Raw genomic sequence first — 19382 nt, 5'->3', positions numbered from 1 at the left:
TATGTGCCAAACTCCAAACCTTCAAATGAAATTCTGTTTTGTATGCTCGAACAACTCATGTATCAACTAGGGTTGTCTGTATCTTCCATGTTAGGCAGGTTATTCTCAAGAGGAGTGGACTCCGCTCCGCATTCACGAGAAAATGGCTGGTCACCGGGATGCCCAGTCCCATGCTCAAATCAAATCAAAATAATTAAACAAAACTCCCCCAGGATTGTTGTTAGTTGGAGGCACCCGTTGTTTCGGGCAAGCCATGGATTGATGCTTGTTGGTGGAGGGGGAGTATTAAACTTTACCATTCTGTTTGGGAACCGCCTATAATGTGTGTAGCATGGAAGATATCGAGATCTCATAGTTGTTATGTTGACAGTAAACGTATACCGCTCAAAATGTTATTATCTTTGTTTTCAAAATCGAGCTCTAGCACCTCTACAAATCCCCGCTTCCCTCTACGAAGGGCCTATCTATTTACTTTTATGTTGAGTCATCACCCTCTTATTAAAAAGCACCCGCTGGAGAGCACCGCTGTCATTTGCATGCATTACTATTATTTTATATTGGGTATGACTGGATCTCTTTTACCATGAATTACAATGTTTAGTCAGTCCTTGATCTTTAAAGGTGCTCTGCATTTATGTTTTGCGGTCTCAGAAAGGGCTGGCGAGATACCATCTTGTTATATCATATTATGATTGTTTTGAGAAAGTGTTGTCATCCGAGTTTTATTATTGTTGCTTGCTATTTGATTATGCCATTGATATGAGTAAACATGAGACCTAAGTGTTATTGTGAATGTGGTTAGTCATAATCTTTGCTGAAAACTTGAATGCCGGCTTTACATATTTACAACAACAAGAGCAAACAGAGTTTGTAGAAGTTTTTCTTTATCACTTTCAGTTTATCAACTGAATTGCTTGAGGACAAGCAAAGGTTTAAGCTTGTGGTAGTTGATACGTCTCCGTCATATCTACTTTTCCAAACACTTTTGCCCTTGTTTTGGACTCTAACTTGCATGATTTGAATGGAACTAACCCGGACTGACGATGTTTTCAGCAGAACTGCCATGGTATTATTTTTGTGCAGAAATAAAAGTTCTCAGAATGACCTGCAAATCCACGGAGCAAATTTTTAGAATTAATAAAAAATATTGGCAAAAGAATTGGCGTCAGGGGGCCAACACCCTATCCACGAGGGTGGGGGGGCGCGCCCCCTCCCTTAGGGCGTGCCCCCTGCCTCGTGGGCCCCCTGGACGTCCACCGACCTCAACCCCAACTCCATATATTTGCTTTCGTGGAGAAATAAATAAAATAAGAAGGATTCATCGCGTTCTATGATATGGAGCCACTGCCAAGCCCTAAACTCTCTCGGGAGGGCTGATCTGGAGTCCGTTCGGGGCTTCGGAGAGGGGAATCCGTCGCCGTTGTCATCATCAACCATCCTCCATCACCAATTTCATGATGCTCACCGCCGTGCGTGAGTAATTCCATCGTAGGCTTGCTGGACGGTGATGGGTTGGATTAGATTTACCATGTAATCAAGTTAGTTTTGTTAGGGGTTTGATCCCTAGTATCCACTATGTTCTGAGATTGATGTTGCTATGACTTTGCTGTGCTTAATGCTTGTCACTAGGGCCCGAGTGCCATGATTTCAGATCTGAACCTATTATGTTTTCATGAATATATGTGAGTTCTTAATCCTATCTTGCAAGTCTATAGTCACCTATTATGTGTTATGATCCGTTAACCCCGAAGTGACAATAATCGGGATACTTACCGGTGATGACCGTAGTTTGAGGAGTTCATGTATTCACTAAGTGTTAATGCTTTGGTCTGGTACTCTATTAAAAGGAGGCCTTAATATCCCTTAGTTTCCATTAGGACCCCGCTGCCACGGGAAGGTAGGACAAAAGATGTCATGCAAGTTCTTTTCCATAAGCACGTATGACTATATTCGGAATACATGCCTACATTACATTGATGAACTGGAGCTATTTCTGTGTCACCCTAGGTTATAACTATTACATGAGGAATCGCATCCGACATAATTATCCATCACTGATCCAATGCCTACGAGCTTTTCACATATTGTGCTTTGCTTAGTTACTTTGCTGTTGCCACTATTACAATTACTACAAAACTGCTACTGTTACTTTTGCTACTGCTACCGTTACTTCCATACTACTTTGCTACTAAATACCTTGCTGCAGATATTAAGTTATCCAGGTGTGGTTGAATTGACAACTCAACTGCTAATACTTGAGAATATTCTTTGGCTCCCCTTGGGTCGAATCAATAAATTTTGGTTGAATGCTCTACCCTCGAAAACTGTTGTGATCCCCTATACTTCCGGGTTATCAGGATTCTTAATGGTGGAATCCGCAAGGTGCAAGTTTAAAGAGCAATCATCAAATTCATGGAAACCTAGCACATCACATAAAGTTTTCGGAATCGTGGAAACAGTAGCACCCAAATCACGCAAAGCATATCATTCATGATCTTTAATTTTAATTTTTATAGTAGGTTCCCACTCATCATAAAGTTTTCTAGGTATAGAAACTTCCAAATTAAGTTTTTCCTCATAATATTGCATCAAAGCATCAACGGTATGTTTAGTAAAAGCTTTATTTTGGCTATAAGCATGAGGAGAATTCAACACGAATTGCAACAAGGAAATAAAATCTATTAAAGAACAATTATCATAATTAAATTCCTTGAAATCCAAAGTAGTGGGTTCATTTCTATGTAAAGTTTTAATCTCTCCAATCCCACTTTTACCAATTTTAGCATCAAGATCAAAATACCCCATATCATCGGAACGCCTTTTAACTAAAGTTGATTCACCTCCAGTCCCATCATTATTAAGATTCATATTGCAAAATAGGGATTAATAGGAGACACATCAATAACTTTTAGATCTTCATCATTATTTTCATGAAAACTAGAAGAACACGCTCTAACAAAGCAATCTTTGTTAGCATGCAACCTAACGGTTCTTTCTATGCACTCATCAATGGAAATTCTCATAGCTTTGAGAGACTCATTGATATCATGCTTAGGTGGAGTAGATCTAAACTTCAAAGAATCAACATCAAGAGAAATTCTATCCACGTTCCTAGTCAATTCATCAAATTTAAGCAATTTTTCTTCAAGCAAAACAATGAAATTCTTTTGAGAATTCATAAATTCCTTAACACTAATATCAAAATCAGAGGGCATCTTATTAAAATTTCCATAAGAATTGTTGTAGGAATTATCATAATTGTTAGAGGAATTACTAGGAAGCGGCCTATGATTAAAGTTTCCTCTATAAGCGTTGTTACCAAAATTATTCCTACCAACAAAATTCACATCCATAGATTCATTATTATTCTCAATCAAAGTAGACAAAGGCATATCATTAGGATCAATAGTGTCACTCTTAGTAGCAAACAATTTCATAAATTCATCCATCTTTCCACTCAAAACATTAATTTCTTCTATAGCATGAACTTTTTTACTAGTAGATCTTTTGGTGTGCCATTGAGAATAATTAACCATAATATTATCAAGGAGTTTTGTAGCTTCTCCTAAAGTGATTTCCATAAAAGTGCCTCCAGTGGCCGAATCTAAAAGATTTCTAGAAGCAAAATTCAATCCGGCATAAAAGTTTTGTATGATCATCCATAAGTTCAAACCATGAGTAGGGCAGTTGCGAACTTCATTCTTTCCCAAGATTGGGCAACATGCTCATGATCAAGTTGTTTCAAATTCATAATATCATTTCTAAGAGAGAGGATCTTAGCAGGAGGAAAATACTTAGAGATAAAAGCATCTTTGCACTTATTCCATGAATCAATACTATTTTTAGGCAAAGACGAAAACCAAGTTTTAGCACGATCTCTAAGTGAAAACGGAAATAACTTCAATTTAATGATATCATTATCTGTATCTTTCTTCTTTTGCATATCACACAAATCAAAAAAGTTGTTTAGATGAGTAACGGCATCTTCACTAGGAAGACCAGAGAATTGATCTTTCATAACAAGATTCAACAAAGCAGTATTTATTTCACAAGTTTCAACATCATTAAGAGGAGCAATCGGAGTGCTAAGGAAATCATTATTATTGGTATTGGAAAAGTCACACAATTTAGTATTATCTTGCGCCATCGTGACAAGCAATCCAACACACAAGCACACAAAAAGGCAAGCGAGAGAGAGAGGAGAACGACAAAGAGAGGGCGAATAAAACAGCAAGGGTGAAGTGGGGGAGAGGAAAATGAGAGGCAAATGGCAAATAATGTAATGCGAGGAAGATGAGTTTGTGATGGGTACTTGGTATGTCTTGACTTGAGCGAAGACCTCCCCGACAACGGCGCCAGAAATCCTTCTTGCTACCTCTTGAGCATGTGTTGGTTTTTTCCTTGAAGAGGAAAGGGTGATGCAGCAAAGTAGCGTAAGTATTTCCCTCATTTTGAGAACCAAGGTATCAATCCAGTAGGAGGCTCCTCACAAGTCCCACGCTCCTACACAAACAAACAAGAACCTCGCAACCAACGGATAAAGGGGTTATCAATCCCTTCACGGAAACTTGCAAAAGTGAGATCTGATACAGATAATATGATAAGATAAATATTTTTGGTATTTTTATGATATAGATTGGAAAATAAAATATGCAAATAAAAGTAAATGGAAAACTTATATGATAAAAGATAGACCTGGGGGCCATAGGTTTCACTAGTGCCTTCTCTCAAGATAGCATAATTATTACGGTGGGTGAACAAATTACTGTCGAGCAATTGATAGAAAAGTGCATAGTTATGAGAATATCTAGGCATGATCATGTATATAGGCATCACGTCTGTAACAAGGAGACCGAAACAATTCTGCATCTACTACTATTACTCCACACATCGACTGACTCCTTCCTGCATCTAGAGTATTAAGTTCATAAGAACAGAGTAACGCATTAAGAAAGATGACATGATGTAGAGGGATAAACTCATGCAATATGATATAAACCCCATCTTTTTATCCTCGATGGCAACAATACAATACATGCCTTGCTGCCCCTCCTGTCACTGGGAAAGGACACCGCAAGATTGAACCCAAAGCTAAGCACTTCTCCCGTTGCAAGAAAGATCAATCTAGTAGGCCAAACCAAACTGATAATTCGAAGAGACTTGCAAAGATAACCAATCATACATAAAAGAATTCAGAGGAGATTCAAATATTTCTCATAGATAAACTTGATCATAAACCCACAATTCATCGGATCTCGACAAACACACCGCAAAAAGAGTTACATCGAATAGATCTCCAAGAAGAGGAAGGAGAACTTTGTATTGAGAATCAAAGAGAGAGAAGAAGCCATCTAGTTAATAACTATGGACCCAAAGGTCTATGGTAAACTACTCACAACTCATCGGAGAGGCCTTGGATATGATGTAGAGGCCCTCCATGGTCGATTCCCCCTCCGGCGAAGCGCTGGTGAAGGCTCCAAGATGGGATCTCGCGGATACAGAAGGTTGCGGCGGTGGAATTAGGTTTCCATGGTGCTTCTAGATGGTTTCGGGCTACGTATATATATATATATATATATATATATATATATATATATATATATATATATATATATATATATATATATATAGAAGTAGGTCGGTGGATGCTCGAGGGGCCCACGAGGGTGGGGGCGCTCCCACCCTTACAAGGCGCGCCGGGCACCCTCGTGACCGCCTGCTCATTGCTTAACGTCCACTCCAAGTCTCCTGGTTGGCATTTGTTCCAAAAAGATCGCCCCGAAGGTTTCATCCCGTTTGGACTCCGTTTGATATTCCTTTTCTTCGAAACACTAAAATAGGCAAAAAAAACAGCAATTCAGGCTAGGCCTTCGGTTAATAGGTTAGTCCCAAAAATGATATAAAAGTGTAAAGTAAAGCCCATAAACATCCAAAACAGGTAATATAATAGCATGGAACAATAAAAAATTATAGATACGTTGGAGAGGAGGGGGCGCGCGGCCTGCCCTGGCCGCTCCTCTCTCTCTCCACTAAGGCCCGTCGAGGCCCATTAGTTCCCCCGGTGGTTCCGATAACCCTCAGGCACTCCGGTTTTATTCGAAACTTCTCCGGAACACTTTCGATGTCCGAACATAGTCGTCCAATATATCAATCTATATGTCTCAACCATTTCGAGACTCCTCGTCATGTCCGTGATCTCATACGGGACTCCGAACAATCTTCGGTCATAAAAAATACATAACCCATAATACATATCGTCATCGAACGTTAAGCGTGCGGACCCTACGGGTTCGAGAACTATGTAGACATGACCAAGACACATCTCTGGTCAATAACCAATAGCGGAACTTGGATGCTCATATTGGTTCCTACATATTCTACGAAGATCTTTATCCATCAAACCGCATAACAACATACATTGTTCCATTTGTCATCGGTATGTTACTTGCTCGAGATTCGATCATCGGATCATCATACCTAGTTTAATATCGTTACCGGCAAGTCTCTTTACTCGTTCCGTAATACTTCATCCCGCAACTAAATCATTAGTTACAATGCTTGCAAGGCTTATAGTGATGAGCATTACCGAGAGGGCCCATAGATATCTCTCCGAAATACGGAGTGACAAATCCTAATCTTGATCTATGCCAACCCAACAAACACCTTCGGAGACACCTGTAGAGCATCTTTATAATCACCCATTTACGTTGTGACGTTTGATAGCACACAAAGTGTTCCTCCGGTATCCGGGAGCTGCATAATCTCATAGTCTGAGGAACATGTATAAGTCATGAAGAAAGCAGTAGCAATGAAACTGTCACGATCATAATGCTAAGCTAATGGATGGGTCATGTCCATCACATCATTCTCCTAATGATGTGATCTCGTTCATCAAATGACAACACATGTCTATGGTTAGGAAACATAACCATCTTTGATAAACGAGCTAGTCAAGTAGAGGCATATTAGGGACAATATGTTTTGTCTATGTATTCACACATGTACTAAGTTTCCGGTTAATACAATTCTTGCATGAATAATAAAAATTTATCATGAAATAATAAAATAAATAATAACTTTATTATTGCCTTTAGGGCATATTTCCTTCAGACATGACATGAGAGGTGAAGGTGCTCCAGACGATGCCTACAATTAGGGTAATGGCATCCGATGATTTGGCCATCGTAAACAAACAAATGCTTCACGACATGACATGAGAGGTGAAGGTGCTTGTCAGTGTCAAAACCGGTGGATCTCGGGTAGGGGGTCCCAAACTGTGCATCTAGGCAGATGGTAATAGGAGACAAGGGACACGATGTTTTTACCCAGGTTCAGGCCCTCTCGATGGAGGTAAAACCCTACTCCTGTTTGATTAATATTGATGATATGGGTAGTACAAGAGTCGATCTACCACGAGATCAGAGAGGCTAAACCCTAGAAGCTAGCCTATGGTATGATTGTTGTTCGTCCTACGGACTAAAACTCTCCGGTTTATATAGACACCAGAGAGGGCTAGGGTTACACAGAGTCGGTTACAATGGGAGGAGATCTTCATATTGAATCGCCAAGCTTGCCTTCCACGCCAAGGAAAGTCCTATCCGAACACGGGACGAAGTCTTCAATCTTGTATCTTCATAGTCTGGGAGTCCGGCCAAAGGTCATAGTCCGGCCATCCGGACACCACCTAATCCAGGACTCCCTCAGTAGCCCCTGAACCAGGCTTCAATGACGACAAGTCCGGCGCGCAAATCTGTCTTCGGCATTGCAAGGCGGGTTCCTCCTCCGAATACCTCATAGAAGATGTTGAACACAAGGATAGTGTCCGGCTCTGCAAAATAAGTTCCACATACCACCGTAGAGAGAATAATATCTGCACAAATCTAATCTGCTGACGTATTCCGCAACGTGACATCATGCCACGGCCAAGCCTTTATTCGAATCGTTTTACTGTTCCACCTCAGCGCATTTAGCGAGGCGGTTTCCTCGGCACGTCTTGTCAAAGCAGAGATCGTGTCCCCTTATTCCGGGATTCTCATCAATACGGGCATGCGTAACCCAACCGCGCCATTAACCGCGGCGCTTGGGAGATAAGCGAGTTTTATTAGGCTGGTGGGGGCTCATAGCTTCGGCCGCCCATATAAGGGGATAAGGATCCACCCTTTCCATTTACGCCTTCTTCCTCCTTTTTTTCTCCATTCCTGCGCACTCGAGCTCCAGTGCCCAAGTCCGCACTTCCCACCTCAACCTTCTCCAATCATGTCCGGAGTGGGAGGTAGATGGATGGCCTCCACCGTCACGGAGGGGCACATCAAAAAGTTGAGGAAGGCCGGATACTTGTCTGACGACATCACGCACCGGCTTCCAGATGAGGGGCAACTCATCCCCACCCCTGGGCCCCATGAGAGGGTCGTATTTCTCCCCCATTTCCTTCGCGGACTGGGCTTTCCTCTTCACCCGTTCGTCCGAGGGCTCATGTTCTACTACGGCCTGGACTTCCACGATCTGGCCCCAAACTTCATCCTCAACATCTCGGCGTTTATCGTTGTGTGCGAGGCCTTCCTCCGCATCCAGCCTCACTTTGGCCTATGGCTGAAGATCTTCAGCGTCAAGCCGAAGGTCGTGGGCGGCCGTCAAGCGGAGTGCGGAGGTGCCATGGTGGGCAAGATAGCCAACGTTACATGGCTCGAGGGCGCTTTCGTAGAGACCATCAAAGGGTGGCAATCGGGGTGGTTCTATATCACCGAGCCGCGTGACCCTTAATGGGCAGCGGCCCCCGAATTCCGATCTGGCATCCCCACACGGCTCACATCTTGGAAAGAGTCGAGCCTGTTGTGGGGTAGTCCGGAAGAGGTGACCAGACTCCAAACCTGCATCCGAGACCTGGTGAACAAGAAGGTTAAGCTTGTCAACGTAGTCCAGGTCATGCTCTTCCGTCGGATCATCCCGTGTCAACGACGGGCCTTCAACTTGTGGGAGTTCTACCCGGCCCAGCACCAGACTCTGTCCTGGCTCTTTGACACAAAGCACGAGGACGCCTGGAAGGTGCTATTCAAGAGCTTCGAGGTCTCCCCTCCCGTCACCGAGGATCGCAGATTCTGCGCCAAGCGCCAAGCCACCGAAGTAAGCTTGCTTTTAGTCTTTCACGGGACACTTGATTTTCATAGTTTAACTCTATGTAGGATCTAAACTCCTGCTCCTTTGACAAGACTGGAAGAGGACATCAGAACAGTTTGACTGTCCGGCCCCTTTGCCCGAAGGCCCAGCAGACGCACGCTTGACGAAGCTGCTGGTTCCGGCACCTCACGTGGTGCCGGAGAAGAAGGCCAAGAAGAAGGCCACGGGGACTCGAAAGAGTTCCCGACGCCTGGTGGTGTCGGATTCATCGCCTGACAACCCGGAAGCGCCCTCCGCCTCTGAGGACGAGGAGGAGGAAGAAGAAGAAGCCTCTCCCCCTCCAGCGGGGGGAGGAAAGAAAAGGAAGGCCGTCCCAACTGGGGAGGCCGGAGGGTCCAAGAAGGGGAGGACCCTTCTACCGGACTACGCCTCCAACATCGAAGACGGCGGGGAGGAATGGCCATCCAGGGTCAAGCCCCTGGCAAAATCGTAAGTATCTGGATACCAGAATAACTTATGGCGCTCCTCTATTATATGGTACCTTCTGACGCCAAATTCAATTATGCAGTCCGCCCAAGGCTCAGCTCGTTGATTCGTCGAGCGGCTCCCTGGATTCGTCGGATGTGAATAGCGCTTCACTTCCGACGGCCTCCTCCCCTCTCCCCACGGACGACGCCGAGGTGGAGTCTCAAAAGGGACTAAACCAGGAGGAGGTGGTCCTGGAGGCGCCGCAAGGCGACCTCCCGGACTCCAGGCCCAAAGGGGTAAAGCCCCAGAGGGATCTAAGTCCGGCCCTGGGCCGGACACCGCTCCGGAGCCTTTAGTGGTTCCGGAGTCCGGCAGGCGGCCCCTTCGTAAGAAGGGCAAGCCTATGACGCCGGCGGCCTCCGTCCAACTGGAGACGCCAGACAATTTGCTGGAGGTGCTTAACGGCGCCTCCATCGACGAGGAGCACCGCACTGTTATGAGTGCGGTGATTCAGAAGGTTCAGTCCGCCAAGAGCGGGCTGATAGAAGTATGTACCAGCCTGCTAACAGGCTTTGAGGTATGTATTTAAAACATATAAAAATGTTGCCGCATAGACAGTAGCCCCTGATGCTCAGTTTGGTGTTCGGAAAGAAAAACCGGACTGAGGATCTAAAAAAGATATACGCAGGAGTCTAACATAAATATGTCAATATGGGAATGCAGGCTGCGCTGCTGACCTCTGCCGCACTGACTGCGGAGGTCAATGTATTGAAGCAAAGCCTCGAGCAGTCCGAGATCGAGCTCGGCCGTGCCAAGAAGCAGCTCGAGGACAAGGAAGGTATGTAATACCTTATATAAATGTATATATAAATACCTGGTTGCAAATAGTGACAGGACCAACGTGAATGTTGCAGGGGCCACAACCCAGGTGGCAACCCTGAAGGAAGCGCTTTCCAAGGCCGAAGATAATGCGACCATGGAGCGCTCAGAGCGAGAGAAGCGAGAGGCGCAGGTGGCGGAGGTGCGGCAAGAGCTCTATGCTCTTGTGAAAAAACATGAGAGGTTAGAGCTTGACTCGAAGACTCGAGAATCTGAGCTTGCCACGGCACTTGAAAGCGCCCAATCTGCCAAGGCCGAAGCCCAGAAAGCCCTCCAGGAGATTGAGGCGATGAAAAAGATTGCGGCGGGTAAGGCATTCTTTATGCAAAGCAAGCATGTGAAAGTAAATTACCTGTTACTTACCCGCATCCGGAGTTCTCCAGGAGCATTCGCAGATCTGCCCCGCAGTGTATCCGATGCCGCCGCATTCTACCGGGCCGAGGAAGGAAACTCGACGGAGAAGGTGTTCTGGTCCTAGTATGCTGAGGCCGGACACCCGGTGCCCTTGAGCGACCAGCTGAAGCAACTGGTCGAGCTTCATAAGGCAGCCAAACAGGCCATGAAGGGCCTGATAGGCCGGCTGTGGCCTGGTGAGGTCATGCCTTTGAGCTACTTTGGGTTGGTGCGGCGGCTGGTGGATGCCTGTCCACGGCTTGAAGTCATCAAGCGTTCCGTGTGTATCGAGGGTGCCCGTAGGGCTTTTGCCCGTGCTAAAGTGCACTGGGGCAAGCTAGATGCTGAGAAGCTGGTGAAGGATGGGCCAGCGGAGGGGAAGGAGCATCGCAGGCCCAAGATGTATTATGAGGGCGTCCTGAAGGGTGCCCGTCTTGTAGCGAATGAATGTACCGGGGATGTAATTTTTGAGTAAACTCGCTCGTGTTTATCCTGTGCGCTGAAAACTTGTTCATATGTGTTAAGCAACGCTTTTGAATTTAAAATATTACCTTTTGTGCGGCCGTTTATGAAATCTGAGAGATGCAAGTCGTCGGCTTCTACCCCCATGCCACGAGTGCTGGGGTGTTCGGGATAAACCTGAGCGCTCTTGTTCCCATTCTTGGGTCCATCTAGGGAGGCGCTCATCACAACGAACTAGGCCATTGGACTTATAATGCTTTATCACTCTCACTTAGCCATAGAATTATATAATTTTAAATTTCGGCGAAGCCCCTAGTATTCGGAAGACCGAATTCGGGGCGCTATCCACGCCTAGTCCGGATAAATCTGGCTCCTCGCTCTAAGCGGCATAAGTCTTTAGGGACTCGAAAAACCTCTCGAACAGCGACCGGTCTCTCGCACTATCATGATGGTCAGTTTTAGCTTTCTCTACTGAGGTGTTAACCCAGCTCAACTGGGGCACAATCGCAGTAGTTCTCCCAGCGCTACCTTAGCTGACATTGCGGAACATAAGGTACCAAAACATGGGAGCCGGGCAAACCCAACTATTGACCCAAGACATGATTCGGAGCCGATGCATATAGTGCTATAAGTTCGGGGTGCCACACTCACGAGAGTGTTCGGTCTTTTCACACCGTATTATGGGGTACTTAAGCCCCTGGTGTATTGGCCGTACCAAAGTGTACGGTTGCATACTGTCATGACTGAACATATTTGTATAAAAATAAATGAATACAATAATAGATAAGAGCTATGTATTGTTTATGAAAAAGGGCTGCTATGAAAGCAGAACGATACAAATAGTGTGATAAGCAAGAGATGGGATTATTTGACATGTCCCTCTCCAGGGGCAAGCTGCGAGACTTTAAGTAAAATAGGTATTTAGCTTGTTATAGAGACCACCTGGACATTCTTCGTGGCTTGTTGTCTCCCTGGCTGTTGCATCGTGTGTTCGGCGAGTGTATTGCCGGACAGGCCTTCCGAATAGTTGGGTCCTGAAAGTATAAAAAAGGAAACGGCAGAATATGGAGCCCCTAGTGCGGTTGAGCCGCATTCTGGGCGTGCCGTGGTTGTGCCTCTCCCCTTATGCCCATGGTATTTCCAGAGCATAGTTATGTACGCGTGGTACCGCTATCGCAATCTCGCGAGGGCTGGGGTTGGGGCCGCACTGCTATGCTTGCTCGGAACGTGCCAGCCGGTTTTGTTGTAGGTTACTTCGGGCGCGCTTGACGTTGTCCGGACATTTAACAGTCGGATTGGAGAATTGCCTTGAGAGGCTACTTTGTACTTCCGCCGCCAGAGCCGCCGTGTGCTCCTTTGTTCGGAGAGAGCGTTCGGTGTTTCCATTGACCGTAATGACTCCGCGAGGACCTGGCATCTTGAGCTTGAGATATGCGTAGTGCAGCACCGCATTAAATTTTGCGAATGCGGTTCGTCCGAGCAGGGCATGATAGCCACTGCGGAACGGGACTATGTCGAAGATTAACTCTTCGCTTCGGAAATTGTCCGGGGATCCGAAGACCACTTCGAGTGTAACTGAGCCTGTACAGCTGGCTTCTACACCTGGTATGATGCCTTTAAAGGTTGTCTTCGTGGGTTTAATCCTTGAGGGATCTATACCCATTTTTCGCACTGTATCCTGATAAAGCAGGTTCAGGTTGCTGCCGCCGTCCATGAGGACTCTAGTGAGGTGAAATACGTCAATGATTGGGTCTAGGACCAATGCAGCGAATCCGCCGTGACGAATGCTAGTGGGGTGGTCCCTTCGATCAAAAGTGATCGGGCAGGAGGACCATGGGTTGAACTTTGGGGCGACTGGCTCCAACGCATAGACGTCCTTGAGAGCACGCTTCCGCTCCCTTTTGGGGATATGGGTTGCGTATATCATGTTCGCCATCCGCACTTGTGGGGGGAAGCCCTTTTGTCCTCTGTTGTTCGGCGGCCGGGGCTCCTCCTCGTCATCGCTATGCAGCCCCTTGTCTCTGTTTTCTGCACTTAACTTGCCTGCCTGCTTGAACACCCAACAATCTCTGTTGGTGTGATTGGCTGGTTGTTCGGGGGTGCCGTGTATCTGGCACGAGCGATCGAGTATCCGGTCTAAATTGGATGGGCCCGGAGGGTTTCTTTTGAATGGCTTCTTCCGCTGACCGGGTTTAGAGCCTCTGAATCCGGCATTAACTGTCGTATCCTCAGTATTGTCACCGTTAATGCGGCGCTTGTGCTTGTTGCGACGTGACCTGTTGTCCTTGGTATCCGAGTTGCCAGGGCTCTTGGTTATGTTATTGCTACGAGCTAGCCAGCTGTCTTCTCCCGCGCAAAAGCAGGTCATGAGTGTCGTGAGGGCTGCCATAGATTTTGGCTTTTCATGTCCTAGGTGCCGGGCAAGCCATTCATCTTGGATGTTGTGCCTGAAGGCTGCAAGAGCCTCTGCATCCGGACAGTCGACTATTTGATTTTTCTTGGTTAGGAACCGTGTCCAGAATTGTCTGGCCGATTCCTCTGGCTGCTGGATTATGTGGCTTAGGTCATCGGTGTTTGGTGGTCGCACATAAGTGCCCTGGAAGTTGTTGAGGAATGCGGATTCCAGGTCCTCCCAGCAACTAATTGACTTTGCTGGCAGGCTGTTAAGCCAATGCCTAGCTGGTCCTTTAAGCTTGAGCGGGAGGTATTTGATGGCGTGTAGATCATCACCACGGGCCATGTGGATATGAAGGAGATAATCCTCGATCCATACCGCAGGATCTGTTGTGCCATTGTATGATTCGATGTTGACGGGTTTAAATCCCTCGGGGATTTGATGATCCATTACTTCGTCTGTGAAGCATAGTGGGTGTGTGGCGCCCCTGTACTGGGCTATATCGCGACGTAGCTCGGATGAGCTTTGTCTGTTGTGTTCGGCCTGGCCATATTTATCATATCCGGCGTGACGGTTATCGTCACGCGACGTGGGGCGCCCGCGCGATCCGTAGATCGATCTTGTTTGCCTTGCCTTATTCTCCAATATGTCTCGCAAGTCTGTTGCGTTTCCCCGTGCTCTGGTATTTTTTGAGCGGCGCCGGGGTGCGGCATGAGTTGAGGGCCGAAAGGCCTCTCTGTCACGGCCACGGGGTGGCCGATCGGCCGCATCATACGCTGGTGATGTAGGTTTAGTTGCTTCCTCCTCTAGTTGGGGTAGCAGCCTGCGCTTTGGGTAGCTCTTGGAGGGGCGTTCGAGTTTATACTCTTCGGCCGCCAGGACTTCAGTCCATCTGTCGGCTAGCAAATCTTGGTCAGCTCTGAGCTGCTGTTGTTTTTTCTTGAGGCTGCTTGCCGTGGCCATAAGCCTGCGCTTGAAACGCTCTTGTTCGACAGGATCCTCTGGCACGACAAATTCATCGTCGTCGAGGCTTGCCTCGTCTTCGGAGGGAGGCATATAATTGTCTTCCTCGACCTTCCTGTCTACCGCTCTCTCATGGGGGCTGGCTTCTCCATCCTCCTGCGCTGAATCCTGCTGGAGGGGGTTGTCTTCGGTATTGTCTGGGGTGTTGTTGTCTCCAGTGCCGAACTCGCCGTTTTTGCATTAGCGTGACTTAGAGCGGCGCCGCTGACGTCGGCGCTTAGGTTGCTTCTTGGAGGGGTCGTCCTCCGTTTTTTCATCGCCATTCCCTGCTTTAGGGGTGTCCACCATGTATATGTCATATGACGAGGTGGCTTTCCAGTGCCCTATAGGTGCTGGTTCTTGGTCGTCTCCTTCATCGGCGTCCATACCATCGATGTCTTCAGAGTCGTAGTCGAGCATGTCGGTTAGATCGTCGACAGTGGCTACGAAGTGGGTGGTGGGTGGGTTTCAAATTTCTTCGTCGTCCGCATCCCAACCTTGCTGACCATAGTCCGGCCAGGGCTCTCCTGACAAGGAGAGAGACTTTAGTGAATTCAGGATGTCGCCAAAGGGCGAGTGCTGAAAGACGTCCGCGGCGGTGAACTCCATGATCGGAGCCCAATTGGGTTCGATCGGAAGGGGTGTGGAAGATCCGGAGTTTGGAACAGAGTCCGGCACCTTGGAGTCACATGCCTCACAAAGGACCTGGCTGGTATTCGGCTTGATTGCCGTAGGGATTGCGGCTTCCGGGACGGCGTTCAACCATCCGTCCCCGATTGGCGCGGTCGGCTCCGAGCTAAGGGTCGGAGCGGACACCTGAGCGGCGCTCTGAGCGCTGTCCGGCGGCAGAGCTAGATCATGCCCGTCGTGACAATGCGACGCGCTCGGCCATGGCTCGAATCCGTCGAAGATCAAGTCCCCGCGGATGTCGGCCTGTAGTTTAAGCTTCCAAATCTGACCTGATGGCCAGGGGCGTAGCTTTCGATCTGCTCCAGATGGCCAAGCGAATTGGCCCGCAGTGCGAAGCCGCCGAACACGAAGATCTGTCCGGGGAGAAAGGTCTCGCCCTGGACCCCGTCGTGGTTGATGATCGAAGGAGCCATCGGGCCTAAAGGTGACGACACAGAGGAACTCTCAATGAAAGCACCAATGTCGGTGTCAAAACCGGCGGATCTCGGATAGGGGGTCCCGAACTGTGCGTCTAGACGGATGGTAACAGGAGACAAGGGACACGATGTTTTTACCCAGGTTCGGGCCCTCTCGATGGAGGTAAAACACTACTCCTGCTTGATTAATATTGATGATATGGGTAGTACAAGAGTCGATCTACCACGAGATCAGAGAGGCTAAACCCTAGAAGCTAGCCTATGGTATGATTGTTGTTCGTCCTACGGACTAAAACTCTCCGGTTTATATAGACACCGGAGAGGGCTAGGGTTACACAGAGTCGGTTACAATGGGAGGAGATCTTCATATCGAATCGCCAAGCTTGCCTTCCACGCCAAGGAAAGTCCTATCCGGACACGGGACGAAGTCTTCAATCTTGTATCTTCATAGTCCGGGAGTCCGGCGAAAGGTCATAGTCCGGCCATCCGGACACCCCCTAATCCAGGACTCCCTCAGTGCTCCATGACAATGCCTACAATTAAGGTAATGGCATCTGTTGATGTTGCCATCTCCAACATTGCACGAAGTTGATGCTAGGCTTTCGCCTAGAGCATACCAAACCCAACGATATTGCATCATGTTCTAGAATTCACTCCAAGCCGCCACACATTGCATCTCCTAGACAGTTCTCGCCATCGCCAACATCCAACACCACGACCGACGAACAACCGCGGCACCAACATCCACCATGGCCACCTTTCAATTCCTCTAGTGCTCACGCCACCATCCTCGGCACACCGCATTCCTCTAACGGGAGCCCCGCGGTCCCTATTGCTCTTGCACCCACGATGGTGCATGCCACAACAACTTGTTGTTGCCGCTGCCGTATACCAAAGTCTCCGCCTAGGCAGACGAAAACAACGACAGGAGGGGGGAGGGGAGACTTTGGCGGCAGTCAACCAAATATCTATTTGGAAAATGGTGAGACAAAACATTGAAGTTTGAGATAGATCATGGGTAGGTTTAGATGATACCACTACGTATTTTTCATAAAAAAATAAATGCTACCAAAATCATACGAATCTAGTACCCTCGTGCAGATTAGACCTAAATAAGGTCACACAAACATATACTTGGAGGCTAAGAAAACCTTAGAAATGAGTGAAATTGGCTTGCGCTCACATATACTTAATACTTAGAAGCCAAGTTACATAAGGAGAAGATTGTCTTATCTACCACCGCACATATTCTTCGAGGCTAAGAAAACCCTAGGAATTAGTAAAGTTGGCTTGCACACACCGACGCTTTGGCTAGAAGCGCACATATACTTAGAAGCCAAGTTACGAAAGAAGAAGACTGTCTCATCAACAACTGCACATATACTTAGGGGCTAAGAAAACCCCGGAACTGAGTGAAATTGGCTAGCACTGTTGCTGCGGGATGTCAATGCTCTTTCTCAACCCCGTCATCCCCATTCGGCACGGCACACATCAAGACACCCATAGGCTTACGTGCAAACAAACAAACGCTTCCCTCATTTTCTTTCAGCATCGCCCGATACGGAACACAACAATTACCCGCGAAGACGAGGCAGCCAGCCAGGCAGGCGAACCCAGGAGAGAAGCCAACGCGACGCACACGACGTCGACCCAGCCGACGCGAGCGAGCGAGCGAGCACCCAGGAAGCTGCCCGCCCAGCCCACCCCTACGCGCCCAGCCTGTCCTAGTGTCCTTCCTTCCCCGTCTCCCACCCGTAGCCGCGGAGCGGAAGCATCGTCACCACAGCCACACACATCGCGCCCGCGCACACGTGACGCCCATCCCATCCGTCCACCGTCCCTCTCCCTCCCTCCCTCCCGCGCGTCCCGCGTGACCCCGGCACCTTCCCTGAAACCCACCTTCCTCCTCGTCCCCCCTATTTATTCCCTCGTCTCCCCCACTCCACAACCACAACCCAACAAGCAGAGCAAGCAAGCAAGAAACCTTCACAGCATCCAAGCAAGCAGCAGACAGTGATCATCATCCATGGCGGCGCACCAGCAGCAACCGCAGTCGCAGTCGCAGCAGCAGGCGGTGGGGTTCGAGGACTACCTGCCGGTGATGGCGGAGCGGCTGGGGGAGGAGGGGCTGATGGAGGAGCTGGCGGCGGGGTTCCGGCTGCTCATGGACCCAGCGTCGGGCCTCATCACCTTCGACAGCCTCCGCCGCAACGCGCCGCTGCTGGGCCTTGGGGGCATGTCCGACGACGACCTCCGCGGGATGCTCGCCGAGGGCGACTTCGACGGCGACGGCGCGCTCTCCCAGATGGAGTTCTGCGTCCTCATGGTCAGGCTCAGCCCCGACCTCATGGACGAGCCCCGCAGGTGGCTCGACGACGCCGTCGCGCAGGCATCCCACTTCCTCTTCACCAGCTAGGCTGCTGCTGCATCGATCCGATAGGAAAATTAATCTTCTTCTTCCTTGTCGTTTCTTCTTCTCTCCGCTGTTCATAGAGTCAGGATTCAAGAAAAGAAAAGGCACTGTCGATTGGTTGAATGATCTCCATGTGTACTGCCGTTCCCGCACGGGAATCTCTCTGAATTATAATCGACATAAGCTTCTACCGTTTCAGCCCATGCGACATTGCTCTGTTATCTGCTAGTACTCGCGAACAAATTCAAAATTCGTCCTTCTCTTTATGCGAAACCGTTATGAACATTGAACAGTGTACGGCAGCATTGACAAAACGCTCTATATTGCAACCGTACGATCAATAGCCGCCACGGGTCGGTCAGTAAGATCACACCCAGTGCGTCGTGCCAGAAGAAATTGCCCGTCCTTTCTCTGCCACGCACATCACAAGCGCAAGCGCGAGCAAAATCGAAATTCCTTCATCCTCTCTTGTAGAATTAATTATGGAGTGCCTGACGACAATAATATGCAATGCAGCCATCAATCACTCGGCAAAATCAATCGATCAGCAAGATGATGCATTGTGCCACACTACTAGGAGAAAAGCCCCATGGGTCAGCTGTGCAAGAAACCAATTGCTCGGCCGATCGATTATCCACGAGGCTGGGCACTGCTGAGACGCGTTCGTCTCGTACATACGTCATGGCTGAAGAAGATCGCATAGAATTCTGTGGCAGGACACCAGGAAGCCGCAGGCTGAAACGGGCAGCGCCAGGCCAGTAGTCAATCCGTTGTAGCAGCCTCCGGTCCGGTGGCGCCGAGGTCAACGAACGAAGCAACCGCCCGGCGAAACGAAACTCGTGAAGCACAACGCACGCCCAAATTCAATTCAACACGGCGTACATGTCAATTTCTACTAGTGCTCCGTTCAGCTGTGTTTACTCGGTCCGGGCCGTGAGAAATATCTACTCGGTCCGGGCCGTGAGAAATATCTACTCGGTCCGGGCCGTGAGAAATATCCGAAAGCCGAGGAAAAGGAGAGGCGCCGATGTGCGTACGTCGTTGTCGCCTCTCGTTACCGGCGGTACGAGCCTCGGCGTCGATCGGCCTCTGCTTTTGCCCGGACGCTGACCAACTGGCAAGCAACTGTGCGTGCGTTCCTGACGAAACT

The 19382-nt window shown here is 48.3% G+C and overlaps 1 protein-coding gene across 1 annotated transcript; it reads left to right on the top strand.

Moving 5' to 3' along the window:
* Positions 1 to 17754: 17754 nt before the first annotated feature.
* LOC119341076 (calcium-binding protein PBP1-like) lies at positions 17755 to 18435 on the top strand. Its single transcript, XM_037612974.1, has one exon. It carries the CDS (start codon positions 17846 to 17848, stop codon positions 18233 to 18235), a length of 390 nt encoding a protein of 129 aa, XP_037468871.1. The 5' UTR covers positions 17755 to 17845; the 3' UTR covers positions 18236 to 18435.
* Positions 18436 to 19382: the final 947 nt, after the last annotated feature.

Source organism: Triticum dicoccoides, chromosome 7B (genome assembly GCF_002162155.2).
Source record: "Triticum dicoccoides isolate Atlit2015 ecotype Zavitan chromosome 7B, WEW_v2.0, whole genome shotgun sequence".
Lineage (NCBI taxonomy): Eukaryota > Viridiplantae > Streptophyta > Magnoliopsida > Poales > Poaceae > Triticum > Triticum dicoccoides.
The sequence above is the reverse complement of the archived record's forward strand: the minus strand, read 5'-3'. Positions and strand labels throughout refer to the sequence as shown.

Bases quoted from the DNA above. Each gene is read 5' to 3' on its own strand.
- LOC119341076 (XM_037612974.1), top strand. From the start codon at position 17,846: ATGGCGGCGCACCAGCAGCAACCGCAGTCGCAGTCGCAGCAGCAGGCG.